At 39.4% G+C, this 26,447-nt stretch overlaps 1 protein-coding gene across 2 annotated transcripts; it reads left to right on the forward strand.

The window, feature by feature from the left end:
- Nucleotides 1–4,869: 4,869 nt before the first annotated feature.
- On the forward strand, nt 4,870–26,101 carry CASP7 (caspase 7). 2 transcript variants are annotated; one of them, XM_038140185.1, is made up of 7 exons: nt 4,870–4,993; nt 6,169–6,281; nt 20,885–21,033; nt 21,894–22,022; nt 22,495–22,670; nt 24,052–24,190; nt 24,727–26,101. In XM_038140185.1, the coding sequence occupies exons 2-7, from the start codon at nt 6,169–6,171 to the stop codon at nt 24,948–24,950; spliced, it is 930 nt and encodes a 309-aa protein (XP_037996113.1). In that variant the 5' UTR covers nt 4,870–4,993; the 3' UTR covers nt 24,951–26,101. The 2 variants fall into 2 exon arrangements, with proteins under 2 accessions (XP_037996113.1, XP_037996112.1); XM_038140184.1 differs by lacking the exon at nt 4,870–4,993 and adding an exon at nt 5,440–5,729.
- The last annotated feature ends 346 nt before the right edge of the window (nt 26,102–26,447 follow it).

The following is a 26,447-nucleotide window of genomic DNA, read 5'->3' on the forward strand; positions in this document are numbered from 1 at the left end:
AAATAGTTTCTGTCTAAACCTTCTGGGTATGCTTAGAGAGCCTCCTATTCATCTCTCTATTGAGATATGCAGTTCTGCTTAACTTATTATTGCTACTTTTACTGAATGCTGACAATGTACTGGCACAATGTCCTGTCAGCAACTGGTGTGCTGAAAATAGAGTCTCTAATCTAAAGAGCAGTGGCACTAAGTCCTGAAAACACTTAAGGCCTTTCAAAGTAACTAATATCAGTATATAAACAGATGCATTTTCATTTCTTAAAAATGTCCCCAGAACATAATTTCTTATACTAAAATAACTGCTGAGTTACCTTATGTTATTCTTTTTGGGATCAAGAGAAATTTATGTCGACAACAATATTACATCACAATAATATTTATCTCACTCACACCTGTGAACCAAAGTAATTTGGAAGGCTTCCAGTTCCCTTCTCACACAGCTTTGCATCTTGTCCCAGATTGCCATTCTGTTTATGCAAGTGACCTGTGTTAGGGTCACAGTGGTCAGGCTGTCTCCTCCTTACTTAACACTTGGCACACTACCAGTTGTCACCTCTTTGTGTTCACCTACTCCAAGAGTCACCATACTGTATATTTTCTGGACAGTCCTAGTGGTCTCCATGCTGTCTGAAGCCATGTTGGAGCCCTTGTCTTACACTTTAGCAAGAATAAGGGTGCATGACCTGCTCCTGTCCCTGCATTGCTTAAGAGCCTCCTGAAATGAGTTCAGAGAGGTGGTGAAAGCAGGACATCCCTGAACCACACAAAACCATAAAGACTTGGCAATTACAGAACAAATAATTAATCAAGGAGTCACCTGAACACTGATCACCTGGGGAGGAGTCCCACATGGATCATCATCATGCTGTCCATATGCACTGTGCACCCACAGAGCACACAGACATCCCTGGAGGCAATGAGACCGAGTGCTCCTTCCAAGAGGAAGGAACAAATAAAGCCCTTTATTTCACAGTAAAATCCTACTTCATTTCAAGACATACAAAGCCTGTTTTACTCTTTTCACAGTGACAGATACTACCAGCTTGGCTGGAAGTCAGCAAATGCATTTTCCAAGTTCTCCTGCTTCTCCCGAGTCACAGCATGTTCAAGCAGGGAAGTGTGGTAAGACAGAATGTCCTCTACAGCTACTGTCTTTCCCAGCCACACTGCTTCTCACATCCATTGTGCACCAGTTCTGCTGGAGTCTCTTAAAGATTTTCCCATTTCTGAGGACCCCAAAACTGTCCTGTTCTTCACCACCCTGCATTAAAGCTGAGTTGCTAACAAAAAAGGGAGTTTATTAAAAAATAAGCATTGAATGGTCTCATTACAAAGTACACGCTGCATTTTGATCATGCAAGGAATTAAATCACAAAACCAGTGCAAGTTTGTTATCTTGACAAATCTTAGCAAGACATTTTCTCTTCAGTTAAAAGCTCATTGTGGCTTTTTTCCTCCTTTAGTAAGGCCTCATAAAGGCCTTTTGATATCAATGAAAATCTTAAAAGGCTTTACTTAACAGTAGAACCTTAATCAATGTGGTTTAAAAGTCCTCTGGTTACACGTAAAGTACAAGGAGACAGTACCTTGAAAGTGCAAATTAGTGGGAAGAAACATTGTTACCTCTCCAGCCTCCTTAAATTCCTTGAATTAACTGCACAGAAAACTTGAAGCATGTCTGCATCCTCAATGTGATTGTAAAAAAGCACATATTAGTTACACAAAGTAACCTCTCCAGAGACATTCAACTCAGGGTCACCTCCTCTGTCACTCCTGAATTGAAGCTGTGCCCTTCCAACCACATGAAGAACAGGAAGCCAAACATCACAAATCATGGCAACCCCATCTTCCCTCTGTTTGCAAAACATCCCAAAGGTGCTGGTTCACTACAAGAAGTGGGAGTTTTATCCACTGGTAAAAGCTGCCTGTAAAATTTCAAGCACTCAACCAGCCTTGTCTACATTGACCTTCTCTGAATGCTGTGGTTAACTGGTTACCTGGGTTCAGGGCCTTTTGCCTCTTACAGTCTCTCCATGCTAATCAAATTTAGCATAGTAGCAAATCCAGCTTGATAAAAATATTGAAAGAAAACTGGAAAAGATTTATCAACACCAAAATCTCCCAAGATTTGAATAAAAACTTCTAAGGAACCTTCCAAACTTATACAGTTGCTTTTTCCATTTTTGCTGTTTTAGAAAACAACCAACTGTTTATATTTCATGATTAAAGAGTTTATGCTTACACTTTCCCCCTGTTGCCAGTGTCAGGAAAACCTGAGAGTGTAGGGATTTTGCAAATGGTTCTAACAGAGTGAGACAAAGTAAGAGAGAAATTGAAAAAAGAACCAAGAGGCTAAGAAGATATCACTGTCACAGAGCAGAGAAAGGATGGGTCAGGATGTGCTACAATCTTAGCTAAAAGCTTGAGGAAAAGTGTGAAAAGCATATAGAGCATAGCCCACATCACCACCAGTGTCCAAATATGCCCATTTGTTGTGTCTCATAACACAAATAGGTCTCAAGTTTAAAACTCATAAAATATGGCATGTGCATTATTCTCATCTCAGCCTGGTTACAGAGAAATCCCAACAAAACACATGCATCAGGCTGACTGAGGTGTTTTACTCTGCAGAATTCCATAAAGTTGTAGTGTGCCCAGTCACCCTGCCCTACCCCCATATCCCTCACAGCATATCAAAACCATCCATCCTTCCTTGCAAAGTCCATGAAAATCTAACAACTGTTGCTTAGAAGGGAGCACATAGTGAGTCACTCAAACCCTCCATCCTAGAAGTATCCCCACACCTGCCTCCCAGGTCTCACCAAAGCCCATTCTTGTTTTCACAGCTGTTGTGCAGAACACAGGACACAGTTATTATTCCAGACAGGTTTTATGCAGTTGCCTCGAGCCTTCTGGTTTGTACCTGCCATCTACCTTCCAGTTCCCAAAGGCACACCCCATTTTCATCCTGCAGCTGCATGCAGTGGTTAAACACTTATTTTCCCCAACATAAATATCCAGTCAAAAGCTCCATTATTAATGTTTTTAAGGAGGAGGCTGAGTCTCCAGGGCAAAGGAGAGAAATGGTGATGCTATAGGTATCACACTGCTGGCTCTTTCCCCTGCTCAGTAATGCATACAGCCACCTGGGCCATATTCTGCATGAGAATTTTTGTCCTTCCTGACCCTTTCCTAGGTAGCAATCCCTCCACGCCCTGAAGCAGGATACTTCCTTCTTTTTCTATTATATTTCTAATTTTTCCCTTACTCTATACTGGAAACAAGAAAGATTTTCTGAAAAAGAAGTCTAGCACCTTGGATTGCATTAAAATTAAGATGTATTTAAGAAAGGTATTGCAGCACACTGAGGAATCAAACTTTCTCTTTGTGAAGGCCAGCAACCAACATGAAAAGAAAATAGAAATATAGAAAATAAAAAGAAAATAGAAAGAAAACAGTTTGAGTTTGAGAAATTCCCCACAACCAATTCTAATAGTGAACTCTTGAAAACTGGCAAGCATTATCAGACCACTTTTTTGATAGCAATACAATGATGTTTAGAAAAAAGCCATTTCTAGGTCTGCTAATTTGGCTGTGGTGACCAGATGGCAATGGATAAACATTTACATGAAGATGTAGAAGCAAACAGTTTCTGTATTTCCTGGGTAACGCCCATACATAACATCAGAAAAGCATATATGGATTTTCTGAATTTCAGGTGCCAGTGTCAGTCACTGCTGGTGATTACAGAGCTCCTCTCCTCTCCTTACTCTCCTCTCCTCTCCTCTCCTCTCCTCTCCTCTCCTCTCCTCTCCTCTCCTCTCCTCTCCTTTCCAATCTATACATTTGATCTATACGTAATGATCTATACATTTCCAGTGTCCCTGCTGTCCATGGTGATCCATTATGGATTTGGAAGCGACGCTGTTCTCTCAAAAAGGACCAGCTAACAGATGGCATGGGAGGAACCATGGGATCTGCTAGTTTGATTTTCAGGAGGAAACTTTGGCTACAGATCCAGCCAGGAGCCACAGGCATAATCCCAGGGAGCAGTCCCAGCAGCAGCGTGCAGGCACACGGCAAGAGCTCCTCCATCACATGGAGGCACTGACCTGTCGGGGAGCAAAAGCCTGTTTGTTACCATGCCTGTGTTTTGTGCCAATTAGGAGGCAGTTACACTGAAAAATGTCTCTTTGATGTAAATCTCTTCAGGTAGTGAATGTTAAACACCACGCACCGCTGGGTAGGTGTATGATTTTGCAGGATTGGAGCCTGCATCCAGGAGTAATTAGCAAGACTGTGCCAATCTTCAGTCCATGTGCTGAACCGCTGGGCCTGATGCTACGGCTGCACAGTGGGATACCGTAATTAGCAGAGATGCAACACGCACAATAATTGGGAGGATAAGGAAATGCCACTGAAGTTTATATAAGGGGAAAAATTTCCTTAGATCTAGACAACCTCGTGTCACCATGAAACTTTTGACTCTTCTTTGGCAGGGGTGTGCCGGTGCGCAGCTATTAAAAAGTGGTAATTTCGGTTTTGCTGTGATGTGGCCATCATTACCCGGGGAGGGAGGAGGGACCGGGGACTGTGCCTGAGACCCTCTGCCGGGGGGGACAGGGACAGGGATGGGGTCAGGGATGGGGACGGGAAAAGGGTCAGGGATGGGATGGGAAAAGGGTCAGGGATGGGGATGGGGTCAGGGATGGCGACAGAGACAGGGATGGGGTCAGGGATGGGGACAGGAGCAAGGGCCAGGGATTGGGATGGGAAAAGGGTCAGGGATGGGGATGGGGACGAGGGTCAGGGATGGGGATGGGAGCAAGGGTCAGGGACGGGGCTGGGGACAAGGGTCAGGAATGAGGATGGGGACACGCCCGGCCAGCCCGCCCCGCCCCGGCGCCGCCGCGGGAGCACCGCCTGCCTCTTTCGCTTTAAGTGTCGCTTTAAGTTTCGCTTTCGCTCCCGCGCGGCCGGACCCAGCGCCAAGGCAAGCCCCGGGCCCTTCGCAGCCCTTCCCCTGCCCCTGCCTCCCCCGGCCCCGCTGCCCGGCCCCTGCCCTGCTCTCCTGCCCCGGTGCCCGTTCCTCGCTGCGTTCCGCTGCCGGGCAGCCCCCGCGCCGCTCCGCCGCCCCTCCGCCCGCGGCCTGCGCGCTCCGCTTGCTCTCTGTGTGTCTGTGTGTCTGTGTGTTTGCCTAAGCCGAGCCTAGACCCGGCTTTGGGAGCTGCTCTTGCTCTCGGGGAACTCCCAAACCTCTGCCACTGCTCCCTGGCTGGGTGGTGCAGCCCCTGGTGGGCTCTGAGCTGCTGCTGCTGCCGGGTGTCCGGGGTGGTTTTCGATGTAAACGTGTGCTCTTCTCAAATTTGATAAAATTTGCTTTGATAAAAGCAAATTTAATCTGCCTGACTATGGGAAAGGGGCAGGAATCACGGCTGATTTCCTGATGAAATCTGGAAGCAGAGACCCGAAGTTTCAGAGCATCCCACCCTGAGTGGAGGTCCTGCGTGTGCCCTGCGCTCCTCTCTGCTGAGCTGGCGCGGATCGTTCTGCTGTGGTTTCCCAAGTGCTGAATGATGAAATTAAAACCGCCCGTGGGAAACACACAGGACTCTTTCGTTTATACATATCTGACAGTGTATATGCAAACGAAAACACAGGAGCCCTTGCTTTCATCCCAACATGCTTCTTTCCAGACCATGGGAAACCATCTGGGAATTACTTCTGTGGTGAGGGCAGCTCACTTGGGCACGTGGCAGGGTACTTGGGACTACCTTGTGTAGGCCAGGTGTTGGACCCAGGGCTCCCCTACAACTCGGAATATTCTGCTTTTATTTTATGATTGTATTCTATGATTCTGTGATCTTTCACCCTAGAATTATTTTTGATTTTGCTGTAATCTGCATTTCTGAGAGTGATGTTAAACGAGTTCCTTTAGGTAACTGGCTCAAGAAAATAGAGATGGCTGAACACGTGCAATGCCACAGCAATTCAGGACCGGAAATCTGTAGCCACTCGTTCTTCAGGAAGTATTGTGCAACAAAACTGACTAAAACCCTCAAATGTATCTTCCATAAACCAGACCATAAACAGTCTGGTTCACAGAAGTATTTCTGAAATTTCAGTGCTCACTGAGGGACACTGACATTCTTGTCCTTTCATTTGTAGATGTCAGAGGATCAGCGTGATGATCTCCCTGCTGGAGAGGGAGATTATGAAGATGGCTCTGATGAAGTTGATGCAAGGCCAGACAGAAGCAGCAGGTTCTCACTTTTTGTAAAGTAAGTTCCTACTTACACTCCTGTTTTTGTTGTTGTATCAGCTGCCATGGTACCCCTTAAATCAAAGAAATATGAAAAGGCTTGATTTGGTGTTCAGTTTGCCATGTCCACAATGTTACTGATGGTCTGGATGGAAAGGTGGTTTATGTTGTATGAATTTAATGCATTTTGTCTGTACCTTAAAGCATTTCTATGTAATATCCCCTATAGGGAAACCTATAATATCTCCCATAAGTTTTATTTGGCAGCTAAGAGACCACCAAGTTCATTTAGCATCAATTACAGTCCCACATCTTAAACATTGACCTTTGGTGGAGCTGGGAATTGAATATGCCATTAATTATCTATTTTACTACACTCAGCTCAGCTAATCTCCAGCATCACTGGAATCCCCTGCTGACTGTCTAAGTTACTTTAAAGCCTGGATGTGCCATCGAGGCTGTAGCACAAAGCAGCTTCACCAAGTCTAGAGATGTAACCCCTTACAGAACATGTTAAAAGCCTTTCATTTTAAAGCATAGTAGTCTCACTGAAGCATAAGCTTGCTTTTATTAAACCAGTGGGAAGCAAGAACTATTTACTGCTCATCTGTACTCCTGAAAACACTGGATAAATGTGATTAGAAATGCAAAAGATGAAAAATGAACTTACAGAGTTTATAAATACTGTTGAATGTCAACAAATGGCTACTTCACATTGGACTTAGTGAGATTTTGCAAGAGATATTTGATGCAAAGTCTAATGCATTTACAGAGAGGTCTTGATTTGTTTTACTATTGGAAATTTACATTAAAGTGAGCAGTGTAATTCAGAGAGTACATGACTCATATACTTTTATTTTTGCTGTTTTTCCTATGAGTTTAATAGGGGTAACAAATTTGTGAGAGAAGTGAAGATGCTTTAGTCTTAGAAGACTTTGATGTGCTGTTAAGCAGATCACTGTATTTTCTCTGTCTCATTTTATCATTCCTCAAATATGTTTCATGATGTGTATGTGTATTATTAATTTTAACAAATAGAAATATGTAACATTTGTTTCTAAATCTTGTCAAATATTTTTTCAAAAGTTTCTTTTCAGCTTTGTAAAATGTGTGTTTTGATATTTGATTTGGTCTTTTTTATAAGAGGTGATATGCTAATACTATTACTAAATTATGCAACTCAAAGTTAATAATTGCCAAAGAAAAGGCAATAACCAGCATTTCTATGACTTTTTCAATAAGAAATTTTTCAAATAACTTGGCCATTCATCAGTTTGAGGCATTCATCTTTTGGGAACTCCTTGAAGATGCAATTTGCAACATTTTTCTTTAGAAGTAAAAAAATACTCCGATTAAGTGTGAGGTAATTGAGAGAATTCAACTTAGATTTTGCAGGAAAAAGATACTTTTGAGAAATCTAACAGAGTTTCTTGAAGAAAGTAGTGATTTCTTAAAGAGGAATGAGGTGCTTGACAATTAAGGTATTTGTCTTTGTCCTACAGAAACTAAAAGTCTTTGGTCTGAAGGAAGATAGGGGAGGAATGTGAGAGGATAAAGGAAAATGGGATCTGTGATTGTGATAAAGGAGAAAGTGAAGAGAGAATGATCACTCTTTGTGCCTCACAGGGAGTCTAGGGGACATCCAAGAAAAAGTTCATGCAGTAGGTTTAAAACAAGTGTTAAGGTGTAAGTTTAACGTAGTGCAGAATGTCACTGTAGCCAGGGGATTTGCAGATGTCGAGATTTTAGGTAAATGCAGAAGAGATTAGATGTATGTGTCGAAGAAAATTCCAGATGTTAACATCTGTGGTGACGATGTCCCTAAGTCTCTGTGAGTATATATTCCGTATCCAGTTTCTTTTGTTTGCTCTCTTCACTCATTCCCAGTCAGTACCAGACACCAGGCGAGATGTGCTTGTACTGGAACCACTGGGGCTCTCTGTCTTGATTGCCAAAGCCTCATTTTGGCAGCATGAAGAAATACATCTTAAGGTGTGCAGAAAGCTTTAGAGTGACTACGATTTCATTGTCCCTTTTTATTTGTTCTATCCACCCAGTCTTCTACCAGCTGTGGAGTACTCTCAGTGAATTGTTCACTGCATTTCATGTACTGTTGCTTAACATAAGCAAGTTCAATAGGAAAACAAGGAACTTGTGATGTTACATAAGCATATTAATTTTAATTTGAGAGAACAGAGCAGTGAGAAGCCAAATTCAAAGCTGTGCAGAAGGACCAGCTGTTTCCAGTAGCTTCACAGCTCCAATTTGCCTCTCTCTGGCTGTGACTGGAGATCTGCCTTGTCACAGCAGTAACTAGAAGGAAATTAAAATCTTACTCACCACAGATATTTCTCTCTGAGAAGTCTGTGAGGCTGCTGAACCAAGGAGGCCACGAGGCTGAGAACAAGCCAGGATGGGCAGATTCTTCTGACATCTCAACAATTTAGGGGAATTATCTTCTACGTATTACCTGCTCTTTGGAAAAGTGTTAATACTTAGCTAATGTTGGTGAGAAAAACTGTTCAAAGGGGAAAACAGTTGGAAGAAATTTTGGATTAAATGTGCCAGCTGTGTTTGGCTCCCGGGTTTTATTTAGCCACTAGATGGCAGGAGGGGATTAATTTTGTGAACTGAGAAAAGAACAAGAAGTGGGCTGTGCTGCAGTTGAGCAAAATGGTCCAGCAAGGAAAAATATCAGAACACGTTCTGGCAAGGCTGTGCACCAAAAAAAAGTTTAAAACACATTCAAAGAAAGATTCAGCCAAGGATTTCAAATGTGTATTTTATTTTTTTTAGCTAACTAATAGAATTTTTTCTATGTGAGTTTGGGGTTTTTTACTATGCTATGTGTGCTCCTTTGACACTTGCAAGGCTTTAAATATAGTCTTAGTTCTCCACTGAATGATTTAATATCTTCATTTGGTATCTTTTGTATTTTATTGGGGACCTCCATCAGGGAGATTGGCAACAAATGCATTTTAGCATCCAGGAAAGCTAAAGTAACATGAAATGGAGTAACATTGCACTGTGTTAAGTAGAGCTAAGATTTATCTTAATGCTAATTAAAGGTTTTTTTTTTGAAAAGCTGCATCCAAAAATTCCCAGGACTTGCATTTGCACTGTCAAAAATCCTCGCTGCTTGTGGGCTTCAGTGAAGAAACAATGCAGAAGTATTGTTGTTATTAGTAGTATCTAGGTACCAGTTTTATCCTAATTTAATTGTACAGAATCATTTGTCAACTGATACTTTTATCTGCTCCAGCCCTACTGTCTTGTTTTATAGTCAATTTTCCCCTTCTCATCTGGAAACAGAAAACACAAATATCTATTCAGAAATCTTTACAAATACTTAGTTACATATAAAAGTGTGTGATTCTGTAGTGCCCTTAATGCAGACACATTAAACGGCTTGTAAGAAAATCCCACTAAGAAATTTCAGGGGTTTTGTGGGGCATGTAGTCACTAAGAATATTTTGTCTGTTTAACACTGCAAATCCAGAATATCTGTATTTATTTTTGTCAAGTCACACCGCTTTAAAGTTTGAGACTTTTGAGTAATTTGAAAGTTTCCTGGAAATGCCAGTGTGCCTCTCACCTTCTATAGTTCAGTGGCTGTGGTAGTTATATTGTTAAGAGATCTACCAGGTTTGTAAATTAGTATTTAGATGAAAAAGATTCATGGATATATACCTTTTCTTTTCATCTGTACGGTGTTTATTTGGGTTGTAGGACATCAAAGTGGGAAAGCAAAGGTGTTACCAAAGGCTGTCAATTTTAACTTAATGACCCTTGTCTCAGTACAGCCATATTTCTCAACATAAATAACCTTGTCCTTCAAAGAATAAATGTTCATTTTTGTGATTCATCCTCAGCTGAACCTCAGGTCTGGAGCTGTAACAGGTGTGGAAATTTGCCTTTGTTTCAGCTAAGCTTTTCTGTTGTTCCTCTGTCTTTTAGGGGTCTATTTCCCATCCACTTTTTACAGTATCACATTCATTCTGAATTGGAAGGGACCCACAAGGATCATCGAGTCCAGCCCACAAGTGCCTGTATGGGGATTACCAACAGCTTATTTTTATATTGATTTGTGAAAGAAGCTGCTTTCAGGTAGAAGTTTTATGGAGAGCAGCTTCACACTGATGCAGATACAAATGTTCTCCAGAGTTGTCCATTTTGTTACACATTTTTCAGTGTCAGAATATAATAGACCTTTCAAAATAAATATTGCTGAGAAAAGTATCTCTTTTATCCTTAGATAGACTAAAAATAGCTAGCTACTTTAAAGGAACTAACAGCTGATGAATCATTATCTGAAGTTATGTTCTGGGCTGCAGCTCAGATGTCTGAGCTGACCTCCTCTTTCAGCCTCATGTTTCCTTAATATCTCTAAGGAAGTCACTGTCACAGCTCCAAAATCTATCACAATATAATTTTAATTTTGTTTGGAGTTTGCTTTTTCTGCTTAGCACTAGGTGAATATCAATTGTTTGTGTTCACCTGAAAGCACCAAACATAAAATTTCAGAAGTAATTTATAGTCTGGAAAACTTCCCACAAAGACAATTAAGATTTTGTAACAAAGAAAGCAGGGATGTTTCATTTTACTACTCTTTTTAAAATCAAAGGTGGTTTTGGTTTGTTTTGATTTTGTTTGTTTGGGGAGGTTGGTGGGGGGTTTTTTGTGTATGTGTGTGTGTGTCTGTGTTTTGGAGGTTTTGTTAAAGCAATTTTTGTTAGATCTGGAACTCAGCTTCTGGAGAACACTGCAGGAGTATTTAACAATGGGTGGAAACTGTGGCCAGTGCTTGTACTTTCCCTTGGATGCTTACTGCATTTGCCTCATAGGAAAAGCCCAAGTATCTTGAAATAGTGTTTATTCTGTATTACAGGAACTCACTGATTCACAGTCAATATTTGTTTCAAGTCTCCTTAGAGCCTTTTTAATGTGAAGTACAGCAAACACTGGGTTATCCAGGAACTGTGTCTGAAGTAATCACAGTCAAGTATCCTAATTACTTTTTGTAATTAATGTGGTAATTTATTTCCTTCATTACAACAAACTCTGGGCTGTATCATAGAGAATTTGGAGGACAGCATTTTTGTAGTGTCACGCTTAAGCTTTCAGAGCAATCCAAACAAATTTAAGCCAAATTTATAATAAACCCAAACTGTTTGAGGGTAAATATGTAGGAAGTATTTGTATTAGTTAAAGTATAGAGAGGCTTTGTAAACTGTGCATGTTAATTTGCATTATTTTGCTAGAAACACTCATTGTGTGAATATTGTAGCAATGGTGGATCAGGTTTTGACAGAAGGGACGGATCACAAAGTGAAGTCTGCTGTGCCACCTCCATCTCAAAATCTATTTTCCTGTACTCTTGCACAGGAACAGAGATAGAATGAGTGATGGGAGGGTGTTTTGTGCTTGTCAGCAAAGGTAGCTCAGGCTGCATGACCTCAGCTGGCAGGGTGATGGTGGGGGGGTTTGAATGGCCCCACAGAGCAGAACAGTCCAGCGTGACCCACTGCTGACACAGGCGAATGCTGGGGCCTGAGCTCACAGAGCATCCTGCTCTCTCTGCAATGTAACCCCGAGCATGGTGGGCTCCTAGCATTGCCAGAGAACACCAGACTTGCTCCTGAGGACAAGCTGAAGCTGTTTTCAGATGCAGTGTGGAGTACCATTTGATGATGAGCCAAGGTACCGTAGAATGTTCTTCACCTCCTTCCTTCTCTGCCACCTGTTTGGAAAAATCATGAGTTTATACCCTAAAACAGTTCAGTTTAGCTAATCCTAGCTTCACTGGCATTTTGCAATTGCTAATCCTTGCCGGAGTGTTCTCTGAGCATTAGTGTTTGGAGGGCTTGCTTTATTTTGAGTCACTTTCCAAGCAATCCATATGTACCTGGTAATTTCTCTCAGTACCTATGAAAGGTAAAAGAAGTTTCATCTTTTTTTTTGCATATAATTGTCAGTTGCCTATGTACATTGTACTGCCTGGGGTATGATCGTGCAAGATTTCAGTTTCCAGAACACCCATGGAAGGTATGGATGTGCAGGTTTTCTAGAAATTAGCAGAAAGCCTTTCAGCAAGCAAAATTCTTTATTTGTAAAAATTTACCTTTTGAATGTTTTTTGGCTGTTATGTTGTATACAATATTGTGAGGCCTGCATGGCAGATATCATGCAGCTAATTGGGAAGCTGAATCTCAATTGCAAAGTGATGATTGAGAGTTTAGAGCTCTGTTTTGCAGGCATCACACCACAAAATTGTCACGTGGTTTGTAAGTGATCCCTAAAATATTAAGTGCACAAAACTAGGACACTGCTACCTGTTTCTTTTCTTTTTACTTTTGTCTTTTTTTAACTGTTGTGAAATATGGACAATGTTAGATACTTGCCTGTTGAAACTTCTTGTCCAAAGTGCAGCTGGACAAGAAGTTGCATTAGTCCCAATGCACTTGGTCTGCTTCATTTGTATATAATAAATTAAATTGCAGTTGTGGTTTTGATTTGAATTAGTTAAGGCCGTCACTAACACATACTTAAAAAGATAGGAAGGCATATTTAGATTAACTATCAGAACTTCAAAAGACATTTACAAAGTATCCCAGAAGTTGTAGTCTGAGGCTTGTTCTTTCAAGCAGGTCAACTCTTTCATCATACTGTGAGTTGTTTTGGACTGAGTTTCTCAGTGTTCCAGGTTTTTAGAGAAGATTCTCTCTCCTAATTGGAGATGGATCTGAAACTAAAATGGAACAAAATTGCTACAAGAGTAGCTTAGGGTCTGAAAAATGTCTTATAATGAGATATTGAAAATGTATTCAGTGTTTCAATGGATGTTTCAATAGCCATACAGGCACTAGCATTGTTCTCTCTTCAGGGTAACTAATGTGTAGTAATCAAAGTTAGGAATTTGTTTCTGGACTGAGATCCACTGTAAACCTCCGTAGTGGAGGTTTACAATAAGAATGTAAACATTGACTTTACAGTAAGGATGGTTTGTTCCATGCCTTTTCTTTCCAGGAGGCACCTGTCAGTAAGCTAACCCACACACTCTAGACATAAACATTGCACAGATGGACGAAACATGAATTTCAAAAGTATTCTAGATTAAAATTATTACTGGATAGAATCCCAGAGTGGGTCAGGTTGGAAGGGACCTCAGTGGCTCATCTGGTCCAAGCTCCCTGCTCGAGCAGGGGCATCCCAGAGCCCATGGCCCAGGATTGCCCCTGAGATTGGCTCAGCTGGTTGGAACATGGGGCATCAGGTTTTGTACTACCCTCCCCCTGGAAAGCAGCCACGTGATCTGCAATTGCTTTATGAAATATGTTTGTGTAGACTTCATTTTGTGATGGAAGAACTGAGACCAAGAAATATGGAGTTACTTTCCCAAAATTATTCAACAGCAGAAGCACAGCTCATTTTGGTTTGTTTAATACCTGTCATCAAGTTAATTGGGCAAAGCATAGCTAGCATATGGTCTTAATAAATATATTTTATTCTGTGTTGTACTCTCAGATGTGATATTAAAAATTTAGGGAAATGCCAGGATTTCTTTAAATAAATTGAAGCAGTTTATTTTGCAAATTGTCTGTGAAATCTGTTACAGTACTGCTTCATGTGTCATATCAAGAACAAAAGTACTTTTTTAGTATGACATTATTTTTTTTTGGATGAATGAACTCAGTCTAGTCTTGGAAAGAATTTTTTTAATGATAGCTTAGGTCCTTCCCAGCTTTAGTATTATCTTGATAAATTCAAGGAAATAATCACATTGTTTACCTAACTCCTTTCTTTTGATACTGCTCCAGCAATATTTTCTGCTCAAAATTACTGTTTACCATTATTTGAAGGGCCTGTGACACAGAGTTTCCAGATAAACAAGAGGTCCTGTCCTAGTAGGTTCCTAACATCAGGTTTCTTCAAAGAAAAGGCTTTGCCTCTGCTGGCTTTCAAACTGGCTTTGTCTAGTCAGCTGACAGTCTGATTCCAAAGATGCCCTTAAGAACTCATGAACTAATGGACAGTTCAAAAAGATACTGAAGGCTGATTAATTCCTGTGGCCCTGTTCTTGAGAACTTTTACAGTCATTATTCTATTGCCTGAGCAGTCCTGTTGGTCCCGGGAGGAAAGTGGAGTGGGTTTGTTGGTGCCTGTGTTGTTCCAGGAGGCACTCTGGCCATTCCCCTTTGTTCCACCCATTCCCAAAAATGACTTTCAAAGTTTAGACATTTCAGCACAGCAATATGTAAATAGGCAAGGGCAGCACATACTTTATATATCATCAATAAATATGAACTTCAGACTCCAGTATTATCAGCCTAGCATGTTTTACTGAAATTTTGAATTTATTTAACAGATGAAACAAGATCCTGACAGGGAACAGAAATCTAGGAACACTGATTTTTTGTGTGCATATGTGTGTATGGTATTGTGTTGTTTATGTTTGCTATTCTAAATTGCAGCTGTCAGTTTTCCTGCCTTTTGTGTAAGACAGCTGTGTGCCATGGTAAGCAACGTAGGTGAAATAATGTTTAAATGCCTTTTGGGGAACTTCTATGTGCTGTTTTTTAGGATCACTTGTCTTCTTTCTGCTAAATGAAGACTTTCTGTTGTGTGGAAAATATCCTGACTTCCCTATTTCAGTTTTCTTTTGACCTCTATCTGGAATATATTTTAAAATAACCTTCTAAAGCCTGGTGATTTTGTTGGTGCTCATCTGTTAAAGTCAGCAGTCCTTTACTAATGTTTGCTAATAGGGAAATTGAAAGCATGCAGTGCTTACTTGAACTTCCTTCTATACACTTAGTATTGCCCCTTTTTCCTCAGGAGACTTCTGTTTCAGCTGTTAAGCTTTTTCTTTCAGTTTCTCTCATGGCACATAATTTGCAAGCCCGAGTATGCACTTTCAAGTGCATTGTCATACAGTTTTAGTATTTGGTCTAGACCTTGTGGTTTAGTCTTTATCCCATGTAATTTATGCTTTCTGATTTTTAACAGTAAAGGAATATTCATTTTTATGAAAGGCAGTTCAAGCAGTGACACACTGTTCTTGTCCAGAAATGCTGATGTTCTGCCAACCTGATGCAGTATTAATGGAAAAAGGCAATAGGATAATCTGTTATTTGCATGCAGTTCTAAATCTTTGTGACACTACCAAAGCAGCTCTGACAAAGAACAAAGAGTGTGGCTTAGGGAACTTAAGATCTAAAAAGCTCTAGTCAGGTTTAACAAGTGTTTTTTCTTGATATTGCCCACAGGATTCAAGATTAAAAAAAATTCAAAATGGGGAGAGTGTACAGTAATTAGAGGTGTATTAAATACAGTGAAATTGACTGGATAAAGGTATTAAAGCTGAATAAAAGTATTAAAGCTGGTAGTTTGAAGAGAATTTTATGTAGGAGACCCTAATGCATGATCATCAGAAAGCATCAAAAGTATGAATTATGGAGCCCATATCAAAACACTAATTATTGAGGCTAAGGGAGAAACATAGAACAAAATATTGAACCTTGTTTTGACTAATTTATAAATTCTGTTTCCTGTTCTTTTTTTTTTTTAATGAATAAATCTAAATTGATCTCCAGTACACTCAGTTTTACTGCACATAGCTTAGTGATGCCTTGTGAATTCAAACACAATTGTATTTGCATTTTCATTATTTTCTGTCTATCCTTTCACTATCTTTATAAATAAATAAGTCCAGTCTAGGATTTTTCCCCAGGAGAGCAAACAGCATTTGTGATGAACAGTAGTCACAAATATAATTTATATTGTGCATGCAAACAGTGGAAGGAGAGTTGGAGTTTTTAGGCAGAAGGGGCAACACAGCTACACAAACTGCATAAAAATAAATCAGCAATACAGGCTATGTAAGTTTCTTTAGAGGCCTTAGAACTAATGCTTTGTCCCATGCATGCCACAATATTGTAACTTAATGGGAAACTTGTTCAAATGAAGCCTGTATAGAGTCCCCAAATGTCAAAAGTCCCAAGGGAAACATCTCAGTTGTGTGTAATAGATTGAAGAGCATTGCAATTTAAGACACCTTGCATCCCACAACACTTAAGTGTGTGAAAGTTCTGGTGGGTGTCAGTGGATTACCTGAGAGTGTTTGTACTGTCCACTGCTCTGATCCTGCCCAGACTCAACAGAAAGGCTGAGAATCTGACAGAAACTAGAATAAAACTATTCACCAGTGCCAAAAAAGCATCTGGACTCCAGAAGGTGTCCTGATGTGATGTGTTTTGCAAAGACACCATGTTTTCAAGGGCAAATTTTCTTTTTATTTGAAACATGTCATCAGTTATTCAAAAACTATATTGCACATTGTATAAAAGAAGGAAGCCAGAATAAAACTGTCAATGTTTTGAGATATTCCTTATCAAGGAAAGGCAAAGTTTACTGAACTGCATAGAGCAGAGTAAGACACAGTTCTCTCCTTGTGTGGGTTTACTTCATATAGAAGTGAATGGAATCAGTGTGGCCTTTTCCACCCAACTTTGAATGTCAGCTCCCTTAAATTAAATAGCATAGAGTTGTATAATTTTTTTTATCTGCTTATATATTTCAGTAAACCAACAAAAGACCCTAATTTTCCTGGGGAGAAGGGGACTATAGCTTTTTTTAAAGCCTAGATATCCCTCTGTAATACCATTTTTAGTATTTATTTTGAACAACTCTCCCTGGAAAAAGTCACTGAAATAGCCAGGCAGAGGAGTTGATGAATATTAGATGAATAAAGACAATGCTCAAGCAAGCCTTTGTCCTGCACATGGATTCTTAATGCGTTGGTATGTCACACTAATATATGATAGCAGCAGGGACTGAGGAAGGTGCCAGTAGAAAGGAAGTCAAAGGAGAGAAATCACAGCTGCTAAGAGACACTGCTTTATTTTTTCTAAATAATCTTTGGGTGTAGTTAAATGTTGTTGGTGATATTTTTATCCTTAAATCTTGAACCATATTGGAACAATATTTTATTCCAAGTATAAGAGAAAAGAAGGTTTGTTGTGGTAAGTACCAGTCCTTTATATGATCATGTCCACTACTTGTGCAAGTGAGGTATCTCCATTGACTGGCAGAATTTTAGCCACTCATGCTGACAAAACACTTTACTACTATTTAAAAGTTCAGTAACAAAATGATAAATAGAATAGATAACTTTAATTTTATATTTGAAAAGTGAGAAGTTGATAATAGTGATTTTCACAGGGTTGATACTGACTGAGTCTAGATTTTATGAAATCACATTCCCAAATATGCCGTTGGCAAGCCTGAGGCCTGGATTTAGAGACACAGTGAGGGTGAAAATGTGCGAGCTATATGGGAGTGCCAGAGTGGAGTTTCAGTTTTTCTGAACTTTTGAGCAAAGGGAGAAAACATGAAATACATGACAGCAATAATGGGGAGAATATTTCTGTATAAGGGAAGGATCAGTGACCACTAATGGAGTGAGGAATAATGGCACACCTGTAATTAAGACCTGAAGAAGGAGTAAACAGTCATGAAATTCAACTTTCTGCTTAGTCCAGGCAAGTTTGAATCCCAAAAGAGGGAAATTAAAGACACTAGATGTCAGAGAAGTAGAAAGAGATCAAGCAGAGGGCACATAGTTTAAAACATTTTATAACAGCATATAACTAATTTCTGGAAACCCTTTTGGAAAATACAGTAATTAGAAAGCTTAGTAAAAACAGCAGTAAACATTTATACTAGCTGGTGTCCAGTTCAAAGTTCAGAAAAAAAGATTTAGGCTTTCAGTCATAAGTCTGCCTGTCACTGACAGGAGATTTCCCTTAAGGCCTGATTATTACTTATTTATAACTTCATTAGTTGTCATTACAAGGTCTGATTTAGCTTGTTGAATCTGAAAAGTTGGACATTATACTGTCAGTGTAGTCCTGTCAGGCAGTTCCCATGTTGAGCTGTGTTGGCACAGGGAGCAGAATCTTGTCAGGACGGCAGGTCCAGGCCAAGTATAATGCACAGCCTTTGCTCCCTTATTTAATCAGTTGGGACTGATGCCAAAAGATTTCTGGAACTTTTTGTTGTCTGCCGGTAAGGAAGCGATAGGCATAACCGTGCTGTGGGTTTTGGGTATCTCATTAACCTGTTCAGCTTGGGAGGAATCATTAGAGTAAAACCACAGTGTCCTGTGCAAAGGAATGGGGAAGTGAGCTGCCAAGGCTTGTCTGTGGCATTGACTGGCACAGAGCTGCTGGCTGCTCCTGAGAATTCCAGCAGCCGGAATTACATCCCTTAAACTCACGAGTATTTCTGCATGAATGAGTGCAAACTATTGAACCTGGGAGTGAAGTGGTTTCATAGAAGTGACGTGGCTATATTGCTGTGCCACTTAACCCTTGCTGCTATTTCCACTGGGGCTTTTTGTGGGGTAACGTGCCTGCCTGATTTCTAGGCTGGAGTTAGGTCACTTCCAGCAGTTTAGAAGAACAGACAATGCAAACATGATCCTGCTCAAATGGGTCCATGCCTGAGTGTTGACAGCTGTTCATGGGTTGGACATAAACAGAAATGTGTGCCCAATCCCCTTGAAAATATCCTGTTGTCTATAACAGCCACTGTTGTTTGAATGACTTTTTCAGGAAATCACTGAAGCCAGATAAATCTGTAGAAACTGGAACTTGTGGGCTGAGGAAATGCCTCTTCATGGACCTGAGTGGTTATTTGTTCTGAAATTTCTTTTTCTCTCTTTCACAAAGAACTGTCTGGTGATGGAGGACCAGGGGGAATTTTAGGTTAAAATAAGAATCCAAAATCTCTTTGAAAGTCATATGTAATACCAGCATCATACAGCTCTGACTGATTCTTTAAAAGAATTAGTTAAGAATTGGTTAAGACTTTTTCTTGAGGCAAAGCATATTTAATTATTGCTTCCAGAGCCCTCAAGATGCATGTGCAGGGATAATATCCATACTTGCAATTTGTCAGAAAAAAACCCTCTATTTCCAGACATAATCCTCAAGTAGATACAGTTCAATATCTTGTTTTTCAGTCTCTAAGGGAAGTCTAAAAGAGGACATGATATTAAGATGGTCACATGTAAAAAGAGTATAATGGAAGCCTGCCAGGTGCAGCTATTTAATTTGGCCCTTTATAATAGAATGTGACGGCGCTCAAAGAAGCTGTTTTGAAATTGAATTGCAGTAGCATTTATACATGATGAATCATTTAAAGAAGGTTTATTATAGATTCCAATTGGTCTTGTCCTTTAGTAATAAAAAAGAGGACACTTAAAGCTAAAAGACAACCATTGTTAAATCAGGCAGGTAAGAAAATAGATTACCTAAACAACATTCAATCAATTCAGTGCAATCTCATGACTACAGGTTATTATTGAAGCAAATATATTAATATTTCTTTAGGAAGATGTCAGGATGAGAATAGTGAAAGTACTTAAATTAATTGAGGTTACAGGAAAAATTTAATGTTGTTGTAACCAAACTGTATTATACAGTTCTTTGTGCTGTGAAAGTAGTTTATGTTTTCGTCTCAGACATCATCAGCACTAAATACTATTGGAAGCTGGATGGTGGAACAAATAAGAGAGGTGCTAATAACTTCTACCCTTTCCTGAGCATTGTTTTTAAGTGGGCTCCAAAGCTTGCTTATAATCCTGGGATTGAATCAGTCTCCTCATAGGCTCTTACTGGCTTCAGTTTTGCTTGAGGAAATCTTTACCACACCTGAAGCCACCTGCTTGCACCAAAAAGTCCACCTGTCAAAGCAAGCACTGCTGAGTTCCTCATGCTTGTACATCAGGTGTGCATGCTGGCTGTAATTGATTTGGTATTCATACTTTATTTAGATTAAATCTGTGAGTAATGTCTGTGCTATCCCTTGGCATCTCTTTCTAATCCAGTGTAAGGCTCCAGTACAAAGCAAAAAGATCAGTACACAGTCATATAACCAGAGAAGATTTATTAACATAATCCATTAACTTAAATATTATAATAGTTTGATTTGTTTTTTCTTAGGTTTTATTTGACAAAGTTCAGGTATCAATGATTACATTAAAATGTGCTTGGGTCTTTGCATAGATTCAGACTGCTGTTTGGCAGACCAAATTAACATGTGCCTTGTTCACATCTATAACCTTTTCCAGTAGAAACTACCTACTTCTTGCTCTTAATCTACACAAAATTTAGGGATGATGGTGATTCAGTAAACAAATCACACAGTTGGGTAAACTGCATATCTGCATGTTCCTAGAACAGCTACTATGGGAAATCTGCCTGTTCTTACATTAATTACTTACAGTAAAAGTAAAATATGTCCAGAAACAGTTTGCAAAAGGTTGCTGCCAGCCTCACTTCATGTAGGCCATTTGTTTTATGTCTGGGTCAGGATCTGTGTCCTGCTGTTGGCTGCAGTTCACTCCAGAGTTATTTCACCTGGTCAGAATCCATCCACACACAATAATCACTTCATGGAAATCACGAGATCTTTATGCCTCAATCCAAAATGTAAATGAAGAAAACAAATATTAGAGAAGGAGAAACACTGGGCAGGGCTGCATGAGTGGTTTGAATTACAGTAAATGGGCCATGCATGTGACTGGCCACTAACAATAATTTCATTTGATTTATCTAGAAAAAGGAAGAATGGAGAAGAAGATAAGCCAAAGCCCTCTCTCAGTAATCAATACCGAATTGTCACACCCACATTCCAGTATAATATGGATTACAAGAAAGTTGGCAAATGTATTATTATAAACAACAAAAATTTTGAAGACAAAACAGGTAATGTTCTTTCTTTGATGATACTCATTACAGACCATGGAATTTTTATACTTTGTTAATTCAATAAGTATTCTATTTTTAGGACATGAAATTTTAGTGAATGTTTTTATATTTTTTGATAAATAGTTGTTCCTAAAACTTTTCCTGTTCTCTAACACCTATGTTAGAGTGGCTCTTTTCAACATCTTTTCAGTATATGTCTCAAACACCATGTCTCCTTGCTGTACCAACTTCAAACTAAACCTTCGTTCCAGAGTTTAAAACTATGTTGTTAAAATTTGAACTTTGGCATCTGCAACCCATGTTATAAATTCTCTGTCCCTGAGCTACAGCTATGAGCTACAAAAGCTAATAGCTGTAGGTGTGCTCTGTTCAGATTCCTGCATTTAACTTTCCAGACCACATGTGGTTTCAAGGTAGACAAATACTTGTGTTATAATCAAGTTTGTAGGATTTTTCCTGTACACTTGGCAAACACAAAAAGTTGTTTTCCCCAAAGATTCTGTGTCAGCTCCTTTTACTGGTTATAATAGGGACACTTTTCAACAGGTTTTCCATGGGGTGCTTTGTGCTGTACTGCATAACCAAAAGGAGATGGATCATCCTTAGAGCTCCTGTGTTGCAAGGTGCCGGTGTCACGCCAGCATTTTTCAGGATAAAGATATGTGTTAACACTGAGCATGCCTTATTTTTAAAATCTCACAATTTGTTCTCAGTGCTGCTAGAGGATTGTTTTAAAAACATGTCACCGAGACATTGTTGAATTTCATCAATGATAAACTTAAACATTTGCCTTTGAACACGTGAATCATTTTGAGTTGTGTAACGTGCAGTCAACCATGTTCTCTGTTTTCTGGCAGGAATGGGCACACGCAATGGCACTGACAAAGATGCTGGAGACCTTGCTAAGAGCTTTAAAAACTTAGGGTTTGAGGTTGATATACACCATGACCGAAGCCGTGATGATATGGAAAAATTACTGAAAAAAGGTAGAAATTCAGAATTGTAGACTAATCTAGAGGGGAACCTTTGGAAGTCACTGAATTTACTCCCTTCTCACAGCAGGTTAAAGTAGAGCAGATTGCTTAGGCCCCACACATATAATTTTATGTATTGAAGGAATTGTTTTCTGAATGGACTGGGCTTAATTCCCCACCTCATCCCCCAACATCAATTCAGAAATGCACAGTGTTCTTGTGAAGCACTCATCCTGTGTAATAAAGAGTCTTCATATTAGATAAGGAGTTCAGCCTGTTAATTCCAGTGGGCTAAACTCAGAGTCAAGTGAAGGATGCATCCATGTACTCAAGGTACTCACCACATTGTAAAAGATGATCCTCTCCTTCTCATGCCTGACAGTAGGAGCCCAGTGTATATTTAGCCTCAGAAAAATGCACTTGCTAAATATAATTTCCATTTAAAATGTGGCTTCCTCTTGACTCAGAAGTGTTTGCCTTGTAGCTGCCGAGGAGAACCACAGTGATGCTGCCTGCTTTGCCTGTATCCTCCTAAGCCATGGGGAAGAAGGGCTCATCTATGGCACAGATGGACCCATGGCTATCAAGAGTCTGACTGCACTGTTCAGAGGAGACAAGTGTAAAAGCCTTATAGGCAAACCCAAACTGTTTTTCATTCAGGTAATAGCCCTAAGGTAAATACAGTGTCCTACTGCTGCAGCAGGGAGAACAATGCTCTCTTGGTTGTCTGCCCTAGAAAAACCCTGTAGCTTGACTTACTGAATGTTGCTGGAGGTTTGTGAAAAAATGTGTTGAGAGAAGTTATCTGTGGGTAAAATTATTGTTTGGTTTTAAAAGATAATTTATATACAAGATTCACAGGTGTATAGAATGTTATCACTGTAATTTTCTACATGGTTTTTCTTGGTAGTATATGAACTTGAAAGCAGAAAAATAAACTCACTTTTGTGCAGACAAAGCTAAGGACTGTACATGATTTTCAATAGGAATAATACTGTCCAGGTGTCTTTGAATTAAGGCTGCCTTTACAAATTACTGCTTAAAGAAACACTTTTTTCTCAGTAGCCTAAAAATTTATATTGCATTTTTAAATTAGCATGTAATTAATTGTATTAGTTAGTGCATTTATTAGTTAATGTATTCATTGTATTAGTCAAACTTTTATATACGACTGTTTCAAACAGCATTAACTGATATATCATGGGTCTGAATTATCTTTTTTACATAATACATAGTATTATTTACATATAAGAGTTGCAGCAGATGTGTTTTCCCTAGGCTATTCCATCAATTAATCTTCATCCTCAAAGTGAAAACTGTTTTAGACTCTTCATAATACTAAAGTTATGTTACTTCTGATTACACTTTTGCAATGGTTACTTTATAGACTTTAAAATTATTTTCATAAAGGCAATCAGCCCTCTTATATAAGCCAGTTAGACTTGTTCTTTTGCAAGGGCTGTCAGTCAAAGCTACTGATCAAGAGCTGAAAATTACCCACCAGGACCATTGTCCCAGTGTGCCCTTTAGCTAAACCCATGATTAAGAGAAAATTAAGCATCAAAGAGATAAATGGAAAAGTATTAAAAACACAATATACTTGTAATGGGTGGTCAGACACTAGACCACATTGTCCACACTGTAGAGTCTCCACCTGTGGAGTCCACTGTCAAGAAATTGTCCAGAAGTCACACTGCACATGGCATGATGTAATAATTGGGTGCTGAGAATGACTCTGGACTGGTAAAATTAATCATGGTTAGAATAAACCAGTGCTGACATGGCACTTGTTGACAAACAGCTGAGATGCACAGCCTCAACACCTTTGCCTCCCTCTACGTACAGGATGCATATTTTTCAAAGGGTAAGCTAGTAACTTTGTCACTGAACAATTAGATATCCCCCAGAATTGCATCTCTGCTTTCAATACGTGCAAAGTACTGCTTAGAACTTTGATGAATAAAACTTTGATGAATACTAGTTGTTATAACATCTTGTTTCTGCTTACTGGAAACATGCTATTTATATTCTCTGCTTTCAGGCCTGCAGAGGCTCTGAATTTGATGAAGGTATACAAACTGACTCTGGACCTGCCAATGACACCCTGGAGACAGATGCCAACCCGAGATACAAAATCCCAGTAGAAGCAGATTTTCTGTTTGCTTATTCCACCGTGCCAGGTAAGGAAAAGAGGGTCATGATGGGGGTAGAAGCCTGAAAACTCACCATCCATCCTGACTGGATTGGAGATGGACCCCGCCCAATGATAGGTTGTGCACTGATGGACAAAGCACAAAGGCTTGGTGTACATTGGGTATCCACCCCTTCCACACTGGCTGCAGAGGAAAAGGGAGATTACAGATAGCAAAGGCAGTACTGTGTTCTGGGAATCCTGCCCTTCTGGGTCCTGGTATGCTGAATGTGTGATGAAGGCAGGAAGAGGAATAGTTACAGCGCAATACTTACTCTCAGAAAGGAAACCTGTGTGATTTTACTTCTTGCAGATTCCCGAATACCAAAATGTAGAATGGTACTTAAGCAGCGTGAGGTTTGGAGAGTTAATATACATTATTCTCAGCTTCAATGAAGTAGGATGTGTAACACAACAGTTAAAAGTTCAGTTTTCAGTGTGTGCAGTGTTAATCTTTGCCCAGAATCTTTCACACAAAAGAGCAAAAATAACTCCCTGTATTTTCTTCCTGGTCTTTCCTGCCAGGTTATTACTCCTGGAGAAATCCTGGAAGAGGCTCCTGGTTTGTGCAGTCTTTGTGCTCTGTGCTAAATGAGCATGGAAAGCAGCTTGAGATCATGCAGATCCTCACTCGGGTCAACTACGTGGTGGCCACCAATTTCGAGTCGCAGTCCGACGATCCGCGCTTCAGTGAGAAGAAGCAGATTCCCTGCGTGGTCTCCATGCTCACTAAGGAACTTTACTTCTGAAAGGGCATTCTAGTGCAGCCCATGCTGAAAGGTCAGGCTGTGGTTTTGGGTGGAGATGTGATTGTGGACAGGAGCAACACATTTTTAAAAACAGAAATGTGGTAACACGAGATTTTTTTATGTTGTATAAGATGGGGTATCTGATGGATGGACAACATGCAATATTTTAAAGAAGCTATGGGCCAGCCTGACAGCTATTACTAATTATTGTGTCTTGGTTTCTCTTAGTGTGGCTGTCATGATTTATGGCTGCTGAAGATGTTATGAGTCAGCTACCTGACCCATAAAGCTTTTTCCCAGAAAGCAGATTGTAAATTAAGAATAAAAACAAAAAAATCTTGAGACTCCTTCTCATTTACTGCTAGTTCGTGGAACTATAACCTCCTTGGAAATTTCCAAAGACCATCATATTATGGCTATGTCCAGTAATAAAACAGTTTGTAGCTATTTTAAAGGGTGTCTCTTAGTCTAATATATTAATTTCCTTTTAATGAACATTATTAATGAAGGCTAATGGTTACTCTCTGCTCAATCTGGAAGTTAGTTTACTTAGTCATCATTCTAGGATAAGATGAATGTATAAAAAAATCAATATTTTTATTTACCTGAATAGTATAGAAATGTAACAAATAGAACAATCAAAATTAAAATCTCTGTAAAAGATTGGCAAATTTTACTTGGATGGAACCATATTGAAGTGCCTTTGAAAAGATATTTTGCCTTGCAAATGACAATTGACTGAGAGAACAACCTGAAACAGTGGTATTGCATTTCTTCTGCTTGCAGAAATAAAAATGTCTGCTTGTTGATTCAAAAGTTAATGACAAGGCTTTAAAACATTAAGATTTAATGTTGAAAAGGTAGAATTATATGTTCCAGTAACAAATGTCTGTTTATGATTTAACTTCTATTTGGGAGGAGTTTTGCCAAAACTGGGAATGGTTACTTGGATCAGAAACCAGAAGTGCCTTCTTAGTTACTGTACGGTCTTGATTTAGTGTTTTAGAGTTTTGTTGGTGATCTTTATATTTCTACTTTTTTATATTTCCTTTAGTTGGTAGCTAGGCCAAATAAAGTAAGTTTAATGATTTGGTTAAACTGGTCAAGAATTAGTCATTCACTCTTTTCCCAATTAATGTACTTTATACTCCTTGCAATCTTCTGAGAAAATGAAAACCAAGTTAGCAAATTGTTAAGTTTATTTTCTTACAAATACTGTGACATAGTGAGACATATATTTTTTTCATAAGTCAAATTTACAGTTGTTTGAGTTAAATAAATGGTGATTTGTGGCAATACTGAGCATTACATCAATAAAACCTCTTTTTTAAAATTTCTTTTGTACATCTGCATGTTTGTTACTCGATCTGGTAAAACAAAAACAAACCAAGATATATCCCAGTGCCATTCTCTTTAAGGAATGCAGGAGGTCTCTGGCATCTTTCCAGGAGGAGGTTTACAGTGTCAGGGGAAAGGTAGGCTGGAAAAGTAATTTGG

This window comes from Motacilla alba, chromosome 6 (assembly GCF_015832195.1).
Source record: "Motacilla alba alba isolate MOTALB_02 chromosome 6, Motacilla_alba_V1.0_pri, whole genome shotgun sequence".
Taxonomy (NCBI): Eukaryota; Metazoa; Chordata; class Aves; order Passeriformes; family Motacillidae; genus Motacilla; species Motacilla alba.